This window comes from Gobius niger (assembly GCF_951799975.1).
Source record: "Gobius niger genome assembly, chromosome: 15".
Taxonomy (NCBI): domain Eukaryota; kingdom Metazoa; phylum Chordata; class Actinopteri; order Gobiiformes; family Gobiidae; genus Gobius; species Gobius niger.
The window spans coordinates 26,795,920-26,814,486 of NC_136866.1; the positions used below are offsets into that span (position 1 = coordinate 26,795,920).

At 44.8% G+C, this 18,567-nt stretch overlaps 1 protein-coding gene across 2 annotated transcripts in view; it reads right to left on the reverse strand.

Moving 5' to 3' along the window:
- Positions 1-17,638, reverse strand: part of ino80 (INO80 complex ATPase subunit) — a 94,892-nt gene extending 77,254 nt beyond the window's left edge. Inside the window, exons 1-13 of one of the 2 annotated variants that reach the window (XM_079572631.1) lie at positions 17,351-17,638; positions 15,119-15,171; positions 14,816-15,009; positions 14,589-14,731; positions 13,265-13,332; positions 13,047-13,193; positions 11,960-12,080; positions 11,675-11,880; positions 10,472-10,525; positions 10,194-10,397; positions 3,036-3,225; positions 1,264-1,331; positions 981-1,193 (exon numbers count right to left, since the gene is read on the reverse strand). In XM_079572631.1, the coding sequence (XP_079428757.1) occupies positions 981-1,193; positions 1,264-1,331; positions 3,036-3,225; positions 10,194-10,397; positions 10,472-10,525; positions 11,675-11,880; positions 11,960-12,080; positions 13,047-13,193; positions 13,265-13,332; positions 14,589-14,731; positions 14,816-14,967 (1,566 nt within the window). In that variant the 5' untranslated portion in view covers positions 14,968-15,009; positions 15,119-15,171; positions 17,351-17,638. The remainder of the gene's footprint in view (positions 1-980; positions 1,194-1,263; positions 1,332-3,035; positions 3,226-10,193; positions 10,398-10,471; positions 10,526-11,674; positions 11,881-11,959; positions 12,081-13,046; positions 13,194-13,264; positions 13,333-14,588; positions 14,732-14,815; positions 15,010-15,118; positions 15,172-17,350) is intronic. The other variant, XM_079572630.1, reaches the window with a different exon arrangement.
- Positions 17,639-18,567: the final 929 nt, after the last annotated feature.

Sequence of the window (18,567 nt, forward strand, 5' to 3'; positions counted from 1 at the left end):
GTGAATGGGGAAAAAAGTAAATTTAGAGATATCAATTTGATATTGTTGCTGGAATTACTGAGTTATATGAGGAAAAAATGTCATTTTATGTTTTCATCTGAAAATTAAGGTCTTTTGTGAATACAATTGGAAAATTGAAAATTCTTGTATTTTGAGCAATGAAATCTAAATAATGGATAGACCCAGGTTTAAATTTTTGGTTTTTACTGATATATTAGTATAGATTAGGATTTTGGATGTTAGTAAGTTGAGTGAAACTTACGTGAAACAATCTGTAAACATTTTGCCTTGTTTTTGAGGGGTTAAAAGCTCAATAAATCAGGTTGGGAGTTAGATATTGAAAATCCTTCTGAAAAAAACATCTAAATATAATGTTTGGAGTCTGTAAGAGCTGCTGAAGTGGAGATGATGTTGTACGAGTGGAACGAAAAGTGCTTGTTTTGTCAAAATTAGGTTTAGTTTTGTAACGTCTGCAGATACATCTGCGACACATTTCTCCGGTCTTTCATAGCGGGAGTCTCCAAGAAAGGGAATGACCATATTTGGATTTTAACGCCATCTTGTACAGGACACAGGGATACCAAACATGTCAATATTTGTGAATAAATTGTCTTTTTTATGCTCCGACATGAAAGACCTCTTAACCCCTGCCTTAACCGAGCACATTTCCTCCAGTTTGACTTTACCCAAATCTAAATCTAAAAAAAACGCATCAAAATAGCGTTGAAATAAAGGATGTAAAAGCAACAAAAAAGCAACAGAAAATGACAAAAACATGTCAAAAAAATAATGAAAAAAAAGCATTAAAAAAGAGACAAAAAATGTGACCAAAACGCCAAAAAGCTCCAGTCAAGAAGTTTTTACATTTGGGTAAAGCTAAACTGGAGAAAATACACTGGTTTCAGGTGGGGGTTAAGAGGTTAATGGAGAAAACTAGCTAAAGATCCCCCTGCTGTCTGACATAAGGCCCTGAAAGTCACCTGCTCGTAGAGGTTGGCGAGCCAGTTCATGCCCTTGAGCTGGTAGGCCTTGAGTTTGCCGTTGAAGATGGTGGGTTGGGGGATGTCCTCTCCGGCCTGGATGGAGGGGTTGGACAGACTGTAGCTCTCGCCGAACCCGGACCCCGAGGCCCCTGAGGAGGCGCGGAACGAGGCGCAGCGGCTGTCCTTCGCCTCGTCGTCGAACATTCTCGTCTGTGGAGGAAGAGGAGCGTTGTTAATCATGTACACGGTTTAACGTAATTCAGCCGTGAAAGTGTCTCACCCGCTCCTGGTGAATGTGAAAGGCCTCTTTGGCGTTTCGAAGAGCCTGGGACTTGTAGTATTCACTGTCTGCAAACACAATAAAAAACATGCATGTTAGAATTAGGGCTGCATCGACTACTCAAGGGTTCATGTTTCTTACTGCGAGGTGAATAGGGAAAAATATCTCATTTAGAGACATCAATTTGAAACTCTTGCTTGGAGTTTGGAGTCTGTAATTGTTACTTAATCTCTTAAACCTGTAAGGATTATAACGAAATCTGAACAAGCCTCTGACTCATGCTTTGCTTACACGCTACAGAACAAGAAGACCATGTCACTGAGATGAGCTGATAGACAATGGTCCACACCATAATCATTCTGAACATAACGAGAAGTACAGATAATATACAAACACATAGACACAAACAACTGACTCACTGATAGGCAGTCACCCTCTCTGTGTAGAGAAGTGCAAGACTAGGATAAAAGGGGACTGTCAATGGAGGTCTGGACTTCACTTCTTCTCTTTCTCTGAAGTCACCAGCTGGTTATACAACTTTGTAACTAGGAACAATGGCAATAAAAGCCTTATCTTTGAGACAACTTCTATCTCCAGTGTTTGCTTTGGCTATATCCAAATAACTGTTCTCGCGTGATACAAAAGAACCAGATCAAACCCCCACATTTTCTCCTGTTTGGCTTTACCAGAATCTAAAAGCTTCTCAAAAAAGCATCAAAATAGTGTCAAAAACGAGAAGATGGAAAAAGTGACCCAAAAAAAGCCTGAAAAGAGCAACAAAAATGTGACAGAAACATAACAAAAATGCAATAGCAAGCCTCAAAAACTCAACTAAAACTCAACAAGAAAAATGACTAAAAAAAATGTGACAAAAACACAATAAAGTTAATTTCGTCGACTAAAATATTCAGTCTTAATTTTAGTCAAAGTGATATTTTTGACGACTAAAATTGGACTAAAACTAAATCAAAAGTTTTTCATGAGACTAAAACTGTGACTAAAATGTCCAGATATTTTAGTCGACTAAAATAAGACTAAATAAAAATGAAAAGGAGAGACTAAAATCATCAGTCAGTCTGAAAGAGCCTCAGATCATGTAAATTCACTGCCAAAGGAGCAGCTCTGAGCTTTGTTCATGTGGAGCAGCTCCATGAAGCAGAAGAACAAGATTAAATATTATTATAATGAATATTATCAATGCAAAGTCTAGACTAAATTTACTTGCAATTTTAGTCGACTAAAACTAGACTAAAATTGAAGATATTTTTTTGACGAAAACTAGACTAAAATCGAATTACATTTTCGTCAAAAGACTAAGACTAAAACTAAATTAAAATATGTTGTCAAAATTAACTCTGATAAAAAAGCCACAAAAAGTGCAACAAAAAAGTGACAAAAGAGCAACAAGAATGTGCAGATGTTGTTGTGAGAGTGATGTGAAAACCCATATTTTGAGAAAACATCTGGACGTGTGTACACGTTTCTCCAGTCTTTAGCCACTGCTGTTTCCCACAAAGGAAATGACCATATTTGGATTACAGCGTCATCTCGATTGCCTTTCATACTACACGTGGATACCAAACTGTCAGTATTTGTGAATGAATAAGCGTGGGAAAGACCAGGGAGCACCGCCATATTGTAGTTACTTCCTGGTTATCTCCAAAGCAGCATAAAATAAGCCTTGTAAAGCGTGTGTTTGGTCTTGTTTTTACTCTGACATTAGACTCAAAGACATTAAGTGTGTTTAAATGCGATTTGCGAGCGTCTCGTACCGTAGTCCTCCTGCCCCACGTTGACCATGACTCCGCCCCCGATGTCGATCTGCCTCTGAGCCGCGCCGTCGTCCAGTTTGCTCAGAATCTCGTCCTGGCCGTCGGCGCCGGGGCCTTTCCCGCTCATGAAGTGCGCGTACAGCTCCGTCTGAGTGATCAGGAAGTTCAGTTTGCGCTGCTGCCGCTTCGCCTGCAAAACACAAGGACAAGCGTCAGACTTAGACGAACTTTACTGACGCACACGGACAAGTAGCAAACAGAGGAACAAGGGGAAATGGTAATAATAATAATAATGCATTGGTTTTATATCGTGCTTTTCTGGACACTCAAAGACACTTTACATTGCACTGTTCGTTCACGCATTATGTTTTAAAGATTTTTAAGATTCATCAGCCCAGCACAATAAAGGCTTTTTACATGTAAATGGAGAATTGAGTGCCTTGGTTTTTTGCTTTTCTTCTGTAGCTGAATGTGTTTGACCAAAACTTTGGGATTTTCAACAAACTTATGCCACAATAGTAGTTGAGCAATGCCATTATTTTCCCTAAAAAAAATGTATTTAATGCCTGTTTTAATTGAATTTAATTCTTTTAATGACTTTTGATGATTTTTTAATGCCTCGCAGAGACCCTGTATATTTTTAATGCCACAAATGCAGAAAAAAATAAGTTGACTGACCCTTCCAAACAGAAGAGAGAGGGGACCATTTGTGAAATGCAAGAGCAAATGGCACAATGGGAAACTTCTGAGAGACATTGTGGACCATTTCAGCCAAAGGTTTTTCATAATCTTCAGTAGTAAAACGAAAGTTACGTATGTAACTACGGTTCTATGAATCCCGGATGACCGCCAGAGGCGGTGCTGTAAGCACTGAATGTTCCCTTCGCGCATGCGTAGTTCGAGTAATTAATACCAAATGAGTCACACCTGTGACCCTGGATGACGCCCCGGAGGTAATAAATCCCCCCGTCATCCGAGCCTCTGTTCCTAAAGAATCTTCTCGCGAAAACGCAAGGATTCTGAGTGACAGAGAAGCTCTGGCGGTCATCCGGGATTCATAGAACCGTAGTTACATACGTAACTTTCGTTCTATTTCATCCCTCCTGACCGCCAGAGGCGGTGCTGTAAGCACTGAATGACTAGTACCAGCTACGTCACGAGGAATCCTGAGCACCCACCTTACTCAGAGGATCCAGAAGGCCCCTGGAGGAGAGCACGGCCCAGAGGATGAGACGCCGCCACATTGACGTTGTAAAACCTCGTGAACGTGCTCGGGGAAGCCCATGACGCCGCAGCACAAATCGCATCCAATGGAACACCCCGAATAGCCGCCCAGGAAGTGGAGACACTCCTAGTCGAGTGGGCCTTCACCCCGATCGGCAAGGCGTGACCCTCCGCCTCGTAGGAATGACGGATTACATCCACTATCCAATGGGATAGACGTTGTTTAGACAGAGGGCGACCCAACTGAGGACCTCCATAACACACAAATAGTTGGTCCGAGCGTCTCAAACTCGCAGTTGCCGCAACGTATGCCTCCAGTGCCCTCACAGGGCACAAACAGCCAGACTCCTCCACAGCCACTCCGGAAGGCCGGAACCGTGCCAACTGCAATGGTCGGTTACAATGAGAACCGGATAACACCTTAGGCACAAATGCAGTGTTCGGCCATAAGGTAACACCGCTGCCATCCGGACTCCACCGGAGACAGGAGGGACTAACAGACAGAGCATGTAACTCACCAACCCTTTTAGCAGAGACAATAGCCAACAAAAAAGCAGTCTTACATGACAGCCACTTGAGCTCCGCTTGCGCCAAAGGCTCAAAAGGAGGACGGGAGAGCGCTTGGAGAACCACAGGCAGATCCCAGGCAGGTGACCGCGGGACCGATGGTGGGCGTAACCTGCGAGTCCCACGCAGAAAACGAGACACAAGGTTATGGCTCCCCACAGTACAACCATCAATCTCAGCATGATTAGTAGAGATCGCTGCCACATATACCTTAAGCGTGGAAGGAGAGCGACCCTCATCAAAGAGCGACTGCAGAAACTCCAGAATAGAGGACACTGAACACAGAGCCGGGTCCTCATCACGACCAGAACACCACCGGGAAAACAGACGCCATCTGTTATCATACTGCCGACGAGTAGAGGAGGCCCTGGCACTCAAAATGGTGTGCTGGACAGACGCCGGCAACCCAGTCAACTGTGACAAGGGCCCTGTAACGGCCAGACCCACAGCCGAAGACGAGGAGGGTCGGGATGCCAAATCTGCCCTCCCAACTGAGACAGCAGATCCCTCCTGTTCGGGAGACACCACGGGTTGCCGCGAATCAGACTTCGCAGCAGGGGGAACCACGGCCGTGCTGGCCAGAACGGGGCCACCAGCAACAACCTGTGACCCTCCCTCAGAACCCGCTGAAGAGTGGGCCAAATCAGTGGAAGGGGCGGAAAAGCGAACAGCAGGACCTGAGGCCACGGATGAGCCAACGCATCCTGACCCAGTGCACCCGATGCCCCCGTAAGAGAAAACCACAGCGGGCACTGAGTCGACTCCTTCGAGGCGAACAGGTCTACTTCCGCTCGACCAAAGAGGTCCCAAATCATGTGCATCACTTCGCTGTGAAGGGTCCACTCCCCCGGAGCAGATGACTGACGAGAGAGAGCGTCCGCTACCCGGTTGTGTTCCCCGGGCAGATACACCGCCCGCAGAGTGGCCAATCGAGGGGCCGCCCACACCAAAAGAGCTCTGGACGCGTCCAGAAGCGGTGCAGATCTGGTGCCCCCCTGATGGTTGATGTGGTAGACAGCTGCAGTGTTGTCTGTTCGGACGAGAACATGCCTGCCTACCAGGTGGGGCAGGAAACGCCGGAGAGCCAAGTGTACGGCGCGCAGCTCCAGCACATTTATGTGACTGGAGCGCTCCCTCGGACTCCAGCGCCCCTGGACGGCCCGGTGCTGCCACACAGCGCCCCAGCCCGTAGAGCAGGCGTCTGTGGTCACCACCTCCCTGCGACACACAACTACCCCCAAAGGGACACCCCTGGAGAGATAGGACCTGTCCCCCCACGGAGTCAGGGCACGGAGACATGTCCCTGTCACTGTGAGTCTGCAATGCCTGTGACGCCTGGGGTCCAGGCGAAACCCGTTGAGCCACCACTGTAGAGGACGCAGCGACAGCAGGCCCAAAGGTACAATGCGAGTGACAGATGTCAGCTTCCCTAACAACTGCAGGAAGGTGACGTAGGGGAACCGCCTGCCCAGCGTGAACTGACCGACCAACTGGAGGATGTCGTCTACTCTGCGAACCGATGGACGAGCCGCCATGGAAGTCGAGTCCAAAATCATCCCAAGAAAAGTTGTCGTCTGAGACGGGGACAGACAACTCTTCTCCAAGTTGACCTTGAGGCCCAACTGGGACACATGAGCCAGAAGGCGACCGGTCTCCCGAATCGCGACTGCACGAGAGGGGGCGCAGATGAGCCAATCGTCGAGATACGGCAGAATCTTCATTCCGGCGGCCTGCAGAGGAGAGAGGGCCGCCTTCACGCACCGAGTGAAAACCCTTGGGGAAAGCGAAAGGCCAAACGGAAGCACCCGGAACTGCCAATGGCGACCCCGATAGGCAAACCTGAGAAAGCACCTGTGCTCGACCGCAATGGGCACATGGAAGTAGGCATCGGAGAGGTCTATTGACGTGAACCAGTCCCCCCTCGCAATAGCCTGCAGAACCTCTGCCGTGGTCAGCATGTGAAAAGGCAGGACCTTCAGAAACCGATTGAGCCCCCTCAGATCCAAAATGGGACGGAAGCCGCCTGTTTTCTTTGGCACGAGGAAGTATGTTGAATAGTATCCCCTGGGTTGCAGCAGAGGATCTACTGCCTCGATTGCCCCCTTGGCCAGGAGGGCGGAAAGCTCCTGGTCCAGGGCTTGAGCCTTCACCGGGTCGCTGATCGTAGTCATCCTGACCCGGCGGGCAAATTGTGGCCGGCGTCGGAACTGTAGTCTGTAGCCATGGGTCAAAGTGGCAACCACCCATGGGTCTACAGCATGAGCAGCCCAGTAACTGAGCTGCTGATGGGAAAAGTGTCCGACGGCCGGCCTGTTGGCTTCACTGTCTAGCCCCACGGCCCCTAGGGGCCCCGGGGGGGCGGCGGCCAGAACCCGACACTCGGGCCTGCCCTCCTGAGCGGCGGACCGTGCCACGAAAGTCCCCACTGGTCCTCCGTGAAACATCACGAGGAGAAAAACCACCAGCCCGGGACCGAGGCTGCGAGCGGTCAGCGGGTTCAGTAACAAGGCGCCTCGGCCGCCGAGGAGGGGGGGGCTGCATAACCCGGCTGAGACCTGAAAGCTGCTGTCTCGTCTGTCGCGCTTGAACGGTCCGTTCCAAAGCCTCCAGGGCAGCCGAACCAAACATCTCTCCCGGTTCCACAGGAACACTGCGTAGGGTCCTACGGCATGTCTCAGTCAGCGTAGACTGAGCCAGCCAAACCTGCCGACGAGCCTGAACGAGGAAAGACATTACACGGCCCAGCTCCCTGGTCATCAGAGCAAACGCCTGCAGTGCCGCATCACTAAACCCGGTAGCAACCGCCACACCCCCCTCATCCTGCAAGGATGCAGAGAGGGCAAACAGGAGGTGCGCCAGCGAGTTACCAAGACGACCAGCCCGTGCCCCAGCACTGTAGGCCCTACAGAGGAGGTCATCAGTAGCGCGACATTGAACCCGTGGGCAACGAACATCACGACGCAGAGCCTCATCTGGTGACACGATGAGTGAAGCTATGGCAGGTTCAACCGCTGGCATGCGCTCCAAGCCTGCCTTTGCCGCCTCATGCATAGAAGCCAACACCCGACCATCCGCGGAGAGGTGCGAAAAAGCTCCTGGGTCGCGCCAGCATGCATTTAACTCCCTCAGATATTCCGACGATTGTGGGACAATAAAAGGGGCAGGAGCCTGTACGCGCCTGAAGAAGGCGCTCCCAGGAGCAGATTCTCCCGGCTGCGGAATATCCACCCGCAGCCGCCTCAAAGCCATGCACAAGACCTCCTGCATGGAGCTGTCTGCCGCCTCACTAGCTGTACTCTGAGTCGAAGAGCGCGATCCAGCCACAGACAATGGAGCCTCTCCGTCATCCCTAAAGCGAGAGGCTGAGGCCGCCAGAGACAAAACATCTTCAGAGAGACCGACATCCTCCACCTCCTCAACAACCTCTAACTCCCTATTCAAAGCAGGCATGGGCGGGGAAGAGAACCCAGCCCCAGCCAAGGGAGGATCCAAGCGATGTGACTGAAACAGGGACTTCATCACCGCTAACTCTGCAGACAACTGCTCAAACCTCATGGAAAGGCCTTCATCAGACCTCAACTGTTTCGACTCAGGCGCAGGCCCAATGGCTGTGGACTCACTCCGGCGTTTCGAACGTGCAGGGAGAGCCACCTGCCCAGAAGGAGGAAGGTCAGCACCATCTTGAGTGCGCAACTGCGCCAACCTAGCCAGCCTCACGGCCCGGGACATGTAACCGCAGTTCATGCAAGGATGATCCGACAGCGCCTCCCGAAGGTGGTCAGGTCCAAGGCAGGCAGGGCACAGGTCATGACCGTCATCTGCCTGGAGCGCCGTCCCACAAGCCACACAGCAATGTGAGCCATCCATCCTCGCAACCGTCTGCACCACACACGAGAGTGGGACGAGACGCCAAGCTCCAAGCTAAAATTGGGAGAGGGGGCGCGAACGCTACCGTCACCAATTATAGCGGAAAACACACCGGAAAAACACCGGTAGCAACGCAAACTACAGGCGCAAGACAGGCTAAAATTGGGAGAGGGGGCGCGAACGCTACCGTCACCAATTATAGCGAAAAAAAACAACCGGAAAAACACCGGTAGCCACGCAGACTGTAGGCGCAAAACAGGCTAAAAGTGGGAGAGGGGGCGCGAACGCTACCGTCACCAATTATAGCGAAGTAAAAAGAAAAAACTGCAAACTCAGGCAGCAAACCGGACTATCGGCAGAAAAAACAGGCTAAAATTGGGAGAGGGGGCGCGGACGCTACCGTCACCAATTATAGCGAAACAGTAAACGAAAAAGGCCACTCGGGTAACAATCCGGACTATACACAGAAAAAACAGGCTAAAGTTGGGAGAGGGGGCGCGAACGCTACCGTCACCAATGATAGCAAAACAACAAAAAAGACTAACACCGTTAGCCAACTCCACACTCCGGGAGCACAAAAGAACAACGACGGTGTGTACCAACACCAAACGCCGTGAGTTGGGAGAGGAGGCGCGAACGCTATCGTCACCAACAACACTCAAATATACCTACAGAAAATAGCGAAGATCCAACTGTCGCAGCCCAAGGAGGACGGTCCACCGCTACTCCAGCCAGATTCGACGACAGGGCATCCAGCGACAGCGAAAAACTCCAAAAACGAACGGCTAAAGCCACGTTGTTCGAACCACACGCGAGAAGAAAAAAGGAACAGAGGCTCGGATGACGGGGGGATTTATTACCTCCGGGGCGTCATCCAGGGTCACAGGTGTGACTCATTTGGTATTAATTACTCGAACTACGCATGCGCGAAGGGAACATTCAGTGCTTACAGCACCGCCTCTGGCGGTCAGGAGGGATGAAATAGAAATATATATATACACATAATTTCATATTTTTTGTATTTTTTTATTTAATGCCAGTCAGAGTCAAACTTAATTTGGCACAAACCAAACCATGTGTTTAAATGGTACTTGGTTCAAATAACTCAATATTTGTGGTTTATATAAGAAAATCATGTGCCATTACTCCCAAAATCCTCCCAAAAACAATTATGAATGATGATCTTAAGCTAAGACATATTAAAGAGGAAAAAAATCTACCCATTATTTGTTTATATGTTGAAAATTAGTTGAAAGTGAAAATAGAAAATCTGTAAAACTTACAATTTCCCCCTTTTATTTGCTGTTCAAAGCTCAATAAATCAAGCAGGAATTGCCATATTTGGATTTCACAACCTTTCGTGCTACATGTAGTTATTTCTTGGAAAACTACAGCATCGTAAAGCGCGAGTTTCTTTTTTTCTATATTCTGACATTAAGATGTTAAGGTAGAAAACTCGCTCCACAATGATCTCACGGACTCTCCCCCCGTGCCTCGTACCTCTCTCATCTCCTCGTCGAGTTTGCGCTGCTCCAGGGCCTCCTTCTCCGCTCTCTTGCGATGCTCCTTCTCCACCTTGTCGTACTTCTTCCAGTAGAGCATCATCTCCTTGGTGAGACGCCGCGCTCGGGGCAGCGTCTCCTTACAGTTCTTCTGCGCCTGGATCGCCGCCCGCCGCACCTCGCGCATGCACTGGTGAGCCAACTGCAGCAGCATCGAAAAAACATACACTTAAACATATTCATCACAACACCTCAATAAACAAACACTGATCTTACCTTCTTAGCGTTGGTGAGAACCAAATTTTTGGCTGAGGTTTTCTGTTTGAAAGTCTGGAACACAAAAGGAAAAGCATTAGATGACGTCATATCGTAAAATCACTGACTCATTTTTGTTGAACAGTCGAAAGAGAGTTAACTTCAGACGGCACAGGTCAAATATAATGATTTTTAAGGCCATTTCAAGACCCAGACATATTATTATTAATGCTACAAACTAGACATATCTATGCAATTACTATTCTTTCATTTAATGTTTTTCAATAAAATTTGACAACGTTGGGAAAAATATTGCAAGAATTCATAAGGAGTAAAAATTAGCGACTTAAAGCAGTGCTAAGTAACTCTTGCCCCCAGTGGCAAGAAGCGCCACTGCAGGTGTCATAGCGTGTTGATTTTTTTCAGTCAAACTTGGCTGCAAACACTGTTTAAGTGGCGCTATCCCGCAGTTAGCTTTCCCCGTTAGCCTGTTAGCTTCTTCTTCATGATTCCATTAGTGTGTATTGGTGACTCCGAACCGGTGCAGGAAAGTTGCAATTGTGGTTTTCTGGCCAGAGACACCAGGGGGAGCTGAAATCTTCCCCTGAAATCATCCCATCAACACTATTATTAACCCCAGAGGGGCTACGGAAAGGATTTATTAAGGTTAAGTTTCTTAGTTCTTCTTTAAGGGGTCTGCGAAGCAAAAAAGGTTGGAGACCACCTCTGTAGATTACTGAAATATGCAAAATGTTTTCTTTTTTTTTGCAGTTCAAAGCTCAATAAATCATTCAGGGATTCCATATTTAAACATCCTTCCGAAAAATAAAACTCCAATAGATTTTTAAGTCCAACACTGGAAAGTTTGGGGTCTGTAAGAGCCACTGTCTGCACATGCTTGTGTATAATCCTCCTGTCTTTAGCCACTGCTGTTTCCCACAAAGGAAATGACCATATTTGGATTACAGCACCACCTCGGTCGCCCTTCGCTACACGTGGACACCAAACATATCGATATTTGTGAATGAATAACTGTGGGAAAGACCAGGGAGTGGCACAATGTTTCGTGTTAGTCGTGCTTTTCTCAATCTAGCCTCATTTTAGCCTTGATTCCGATTTACAGTAGTAATTCATCTCCTACGAAATCTTGTCATAGCACAATTTCGTAAACAAATCAAATAGCTTCCCGCGGATATAGAACCGAGTCTCTTTCCCGTCACAGACCTTGGGGACCTCCTTCTTGGCGATGGTGAGCCACACTTTCCTCCTCCGTGCGTTCATCTGCTCCACGGTCAGGTGCTTCTTCTTCACCGGAGGCAGCGGGGCGTCGTGGGAGAACTTCGCGAAAATCTTGGTCACAAACGGCCGGTCGTCGTCCAGACTGTCGCTCTCTCCACGCTTCTTCTTCTTCTTCACCTTCTTCAGCTTGGCTACGGAAACAAACATGAGTCAAATTAACACTTCAGTCGACACTAGTTTACGATTTTTCCTTTCTTTTTTCAGGCTCACTCTTGATTTTTTTCTCATCTTTGATTTTCTTCTTCTTGGGGCCCAGCAGGTGGCGCTGCTGCTCGTAGAAGGGGTCGTGTGTGGAGAGGAGCCCGGTGCTGTAGAACTGGAACTGGTGGAGCTGGAGAAGATTGAAACATTATGTAAAGAGTGGAGTAGATTTGTTGTTTTTAGCTGTTTTGTGTGAACCCAGAATATTACTGTAATTCGAATAATTAACCTCTTACCACCCGCCAACACCAAATGCACTCTTGTCCTCTTAGGTTATTATGTAGGCCTGTGTAGCACCTCATTTGAAAGCTAAGACTCACAAACTGATCTTTTTCCTCACGTTGTTGCTGTGTTGTGTCACTTTTTTTTATGTTTTTTTTTTTTTTTTTTTAATTTTGGTCACATTTTTGTTGAGTTTTTGTCATATTTTTGTTGAGTTATTGTCACATTTTTGCTGAATTTTTGTCACTTTTTGGTTGAATTTTTGTCACATTTTTGTTGAATTTTTGTCACATTTTTGTTGAATTTTTGTAATATTTTGTTGAATTTTTGTCACATTTTTGTTGAATTTTTGTCACTTTTTGGTTGAATTTTTGTCACATTTTTGTTGAATTTTTGTAATATTTTGTTGAATTTTGTCACATTTATGTTGCGTTTACATCCTCGCGTTGTTGCTGTGTTGTGTCACCTTTTTTATTTTTTTTATTTTTTTTCAATTTTGGTCACATTTTTGTTGAGTTTTTGTAATTTTTTGGAGTTTTTGTCACATTTTTGATGAATTTTCGTCACATTTTTGATGAATTTTTGTCACATTTTTGCTTAACTTTTGTCCCATTTTTGTTTAATTTATGTCACATTTTTGTTGCGTTTACATCCTTGTTTACTTCTCATTTTTGTAGCTGTTTTGGTGCTTTTTTTCCAAGAAGCTTTTTGATGAGGGTAAAGCAAAACTGGAGAAAATGGGATCCGTTCAGGTGGGAGTTAAGAAGTTAACTACACTGCACAAAAATCATAATTCCAAGTGTTCCCTTTATTCTATATATAAATAAAGGGAGTTACATTGTGTTTTTATTTGAGCATATACACATGTCCGTACCTCTCTGTCGGAGTGGAACTTGCTCTGCTGTTGTCTGGTGAAGCGGTGCAGCCTCAGCATGTCGTGAAGCTCGTCTCGAGACAAACTGAAGTCCGAATCGTCCGAGTCCGTGTCGGAGTCCGTGGTGTCGTCGCTCAGCAGTAAGTTCTACCAAAGACAAGTGGATTTAATATTTGATAAACGTGAATCCTCTCACAATATGAACACATGTACATTACCTTCAGCCATTTCCGATTCTTCTTGAGCTTGGAGAAGTTGTAGAGACTCGCTTTGTCGGCTTTTTGGTCTGCAAAAGATAAAGGTAAAAGATGAGATGTGCACAGACAACATATCTTAGAGGCAAATGTAATCCTAATTTGATTGAGATTTTGATTTGACCGAATAAATATTGCAGCCCTATGACCTCGCTGCTTTCTCTATAGTTACAAATCTCTTCAAACATGTTCTGAAATGTGTTATATTCTTTGTATAGCAGCTCATATATAAACTCTTCTCACAAATATACTTAATCCTGGACCTATTGCACAATGGATTCGATCTGGTTTGAGAACATTTCAAATCCATTTGCAGTTCAAACACAAAAAACACATTGCAACATGATGCTAACTTCCTTGTGTATAGACTGTTTCCTGTCTGTGTTCATTCCTATGGAGAGTTAGCCGTGTCTTGTATAAATAAATATGTATAAATGAGTACTCTTATAGTGTTGTTTACATTGTCCACGGAAAAAACGGTCCCCCGCCTTTTTCGGAGTACCTTTTTTTGATAAAGAAAACAAAAAAATAGAATCTAAAATAGAGGTGCCTCAGCTGCGATGCCAACACTACTTTGTTTTTATCTGACTTCATTCAACTGTTGTAGCACTTTTAGGATTCCTTGACATGTAAAGTGCAATATAAATAAAATGTGTTATTATAACTAGTATTATCATTCACTCTAGCTCAATGCTAAGCCACCAGCTTTGTAAATGACAGTGGAATCACCCTAATATAATACAGCAGTCTGTAGAGCTGTAGAGTCGTCCCAGTGGGATATGTCGCTAAACAAGTTAGCTCACTGTCGGAATTCCATGCTCAGACTTTGTTTACAATGAGGGCACAGCGTGGATGCATTCAGGTCAGGTGACTCAGGCCTGTCAATCACAGACCCAGACCCCCCTCACCCCCCACCCCCCCTCAGGCTTGAGGCTCTGGAAGGTCGGGTTAGTTGTTTGTTAAGTTATAACATGTTAAAGGCTTTATTTAAGATGTAAATTTGCTACACTGAGGAGACTTGTGTTTACAAATGTAGGTGTTTTAGCCTTGAAGCTAAAGGCTAACGTTAATGTGGCGTTTATAGCGTTTACAATTGTTATATTAGCACCATTACAGTATCTGAACTACCTTTAACCTCTTAACCCCCGCCTGTTTTTTGTGAGCCTTAAATTGTATACAGGAAGTAGTATTCTCCCGACACAGATCAACAGGAAGTTAGCTAAAAACACGATATGCACAGAGCCTATTTCAAAGTCCTAACATTAACTGAGATGAAACCCAGTGTCACCTTTTTGCAGCAGAAACCCATTGAGCGTTTTCTCCTCTGACACCTCGCCCTCGTCACATGGCTCAGTCTTCAGTTCTGTGTGGGCGGTCGAGTCCAGGGAGAGGCCATCGTCCAGCCCGCAGTCACTGTCTTCACTGTCATCGCTGGGAACAGACAGTAAAGTTAATAAACGCTGTATTCACAACTCATCCGGCGCATGTGTTCTTCCCCGAGTGACGGTCGAGTACCTGGTGATGTCCGCGTTGAAAACCGTCGCCGTTTGCCTCAGAAAAGAGTCGAGTTTCAGGGACCTCTCGAGGCGTTGGAGGTACAGAGGTTTGGCCAGGACAGCGCCCCCTTGTGGGCCTCCCTCCAATCGGGCTCCGGACCCCGACGCCATCGCCACGCCCCCACCACCCCACACACAGGGCAGGAACGATTACTGAGAGAGAGACAGCAGATAAGCTACAACATTCTGCATCAAGTATATCATTAAAGGAGGATTTCACATAGAAGGATGATTTTTAGATCAGACAGCTGTGTGGACCCACCTCCTCAGAACTGGGAGCCATTGTGCAGGATCCAGAAACAAATGTCAGGATTTCTAAAGTGAGGAAAAAAGTTATTATACACAAGCATTTATATTTTTAAATAAAATGTCTGATAGAAAAGGTCATTATCCCACTATATAGATTTTTGTCATCTGAACTAAACAGACAAGGGATGGAACACATTCAGATGCCGCTAAAACCAAGGAGTAAATACTGAACTTCAAATGTAGTAGTGGACCCCATCAGCTAATATTTACCTCAAACAACACACTCTCATTTGCTACTTATATAATATAGTTATTCATGCTCAAATGTCTGAATATTCCACTTGAACGTGAAATACTGGCTACAATATTCTATATTTATTTTACTCAATTTTTGTTTTCATCAAAGTTCATTTAACCTCTTAACCCCCCACTTGAACCGAGTGCATTTTCTCCAGATTGGCTTTACCCAAATCTAAAAGCTTTTGAAAAATAAAGCGTCAATATAGCAACAAAAGAGCGACAAAAACATGATTAAAAAAGCGATGGAGGAAAAAAAAGAGGAAAAAAAAGTCACAACAACGCAAGGTAAACATCCAATTAGATTTGAGTTTTGTTGGTCTTAGCTTTCAAACGAGGCCTATAGGCTGTGACCTTATGGATTTGGGTAAAGCTGAACTGGAGAAAATGTACTTAGTTGGGGGGGTTAAGAGGTTAACTTAACGTAAAGCCACATTAGGGCTGAAAGATATATCGTTATCGCATTGATATCAAGATGTGAACATTCAAAATATTAAAATCGAAAAAGCAAGATATAAACGACATCAATTTTCATCAATAAAACTGCACTCTGTATTATTATGTTTTTATTTTTCTGGAAAATTCTTAGTTTTCACCTAACCCATAGTTATACCGTATCAATATTGAGATATCTGGCATGAAAATCGAGATATGAAATTGTGTGTATCGTTCAACCCTATGCCACATTTCACATTTTTAGGGATAATATATGGGTCAAAGAGTTCTTTAAATTTATGAATAAAAATATATTTGTATATAACAATCAGAGGTTTATGAAGACAATGTATTCATTTATGTGAAACCCCATTATCTACAAAGTGCTCATCTTCCAGGGCCCTATTTATATCAACAGACTACAGGAATCACAGTCATGATGTGATGGGTAAAAATACATTATATTCAGTGTTATGTTACAAAAACATATACGGTGTACCATTTTTAAAAGCTCTATTGATCAAATTATTTTTGATTGATTATTGCATCTCGTACTTGAACCTCTTAAAATACTTTAACCGAGCACATTTTCTCCAGTTCGACCTGACCCAAATCTAAAAGCTTCTTGAAAAAAATAAAACGTCAAAACGTAGACCCATTTTGAAGGTCTTAGCTTTCAAATGAGGCGTTACAGATTTGGGTAAAGCTGAACTGGAGAAAATGTGCTCGGTTCAGGTGGGAGATAACAGATGAACTATAGGGGCCCCTGTAATTCTGTCAAAACTTGAGTGAATAAATATAACAGCTTTGGGAAATGTATGGATTTAAATGCATTTATGAATTCTGTATTTAAGTAACTGCTAATAAACAATATATCATCTATGTTTTCATATCTTGCACCGATGTTTACACCTCTTCTCAAGGCCACACTGGGCTAGATTAGCTAATGCCTGCTTGCCTTGAATACTGTATTAGCATTAGCATTTAGCACGCTAGCCGCTCGGAGCGTGCACAGCGCTAGCTCTGATCCAAGGATAGAAAGGGGTCAAGGCGCACTTTAGAGGCACACTTTACCTATCAGACGATCATGACACTGCTATGCGTGCGTTTTAGGTTCTAAAAGAAGCATTATTGCCCTTATAGCTTCCTTTCTGCTAGCCGTATTCCGTGGATTGTGTTTGACTTTCAAAGATTGCTAGCTCAACAGAAAATTTGGGGATTTTGACATATTACTCGCACTATTATTATGAAGTGTTCGGTTCGGCCCTGTCGCTTTAAGGCCACCACCTCCCAATAAACACGATGTATGGTTTATTAGCTTGTTATATTTCTTTATTTTTTTGTGCTAACGTCCGCTGCAGGCCCGTCCGCAAGCGCCTCCCGTTGCATTCCGGCAGCAGCGACCCAGCCCGAGCGCGTGCCTTCCCCAACGGTTTTTAATCTTTCTCCCTCCCGGCCATGTTCCCCCCTCGTTCGCCATAACCAGCACCGTTTCTGCCCGTGTGCCTCTCACCTCGGCCCCCGTCGTCTCTCCGCCGTCGCTGCCGCTGCCTGGACTCTCGGCTCTCTCTCGACTTGACAAAATGGCGCTGTGCGAGGCGCTCGGAGTCGGGAGGCTTTGAGTCGGCAGCGGCGGCGGAGAGGCGGCCACTTTCTGCAACAGAGAGAGCGGACAGACACGACGCCATGGCGAGGTTACAGCAAGGAGCAGGGCGCGGCAGTCGATCGCAGAGACAGAGACGCTCCTTTATAGGGTTTTTCGGAGCAAAACGCGGCGAGAAATTAAACGAAGAGACGCGCATTTGATCCCGAGTGGCAAAACGTATAATTCATAATTAAATAGTCTCAAATTTCGGTATTGTTTGATGTTACAGTTTGATGTTTCGGAGTTCGATTAGTCCAGTCTGTCAAGTGCGAAATTTGCCGAGCGACGTCTGACGTAATCCAAAAGGAAGTCCATTATTGGGCAAAGCATCTTCAAAATATATTTACATTTTTATTTTATTCCTAACATTTATTGTTGGCAATATTACAAAAAAAAATATGTGAAAGTAAAATATGTGATACTGCTGATATTGCTCGATTTTTATGTATCAACCAAGTGCATTTTCTCCAGTTCGGCTTTACCCAAATCTAAAAGCTTCTTGACAGGAGGCCAGTACTACAGGCCAGCGTAACGCCTCATTTGAAAGCTAAGATCTCCAATACTGATCCAAACGGATCTTTTTCCTGTCTTTTTTTCACTTTCTTTTATATATAAAAAGAAATATATATATTTATATTTCTTTTTTACCTTTTCAAAATTATGATTTTTTTTGGTACATAGTTTTTATTTCAATGGGTGTAAAAAATAGATGTAAAATACATTGTGTTCATTCTGACATGCAAATTGTGTAATTTTATGGCGTAATAAAGTAACTAAAAAAACTTTTTTGTTGCTCTCTTTCCTCAGTTATTGTGGCTTTTTGGTCACTTTCTGAAACTTTTTTTATTGCATTTTCATCCTTTTCTTCTCTTGTTTGTCACAATTTAGATGCTTTTTTCAAGAAGGTGGGGGTTATAAATAATAAAAATTTAATTAAAAAAAAAAATATATATATAATAATATATTTATTATATATATTTGTACAAGAAAAAAATCAACAAAATAAGAAGAAATAAGATAAATGATAACAAATAAAGTTGGTTTGTAACCTTAAGCTAACATAACTTGGGGCTTGAAAACCATCT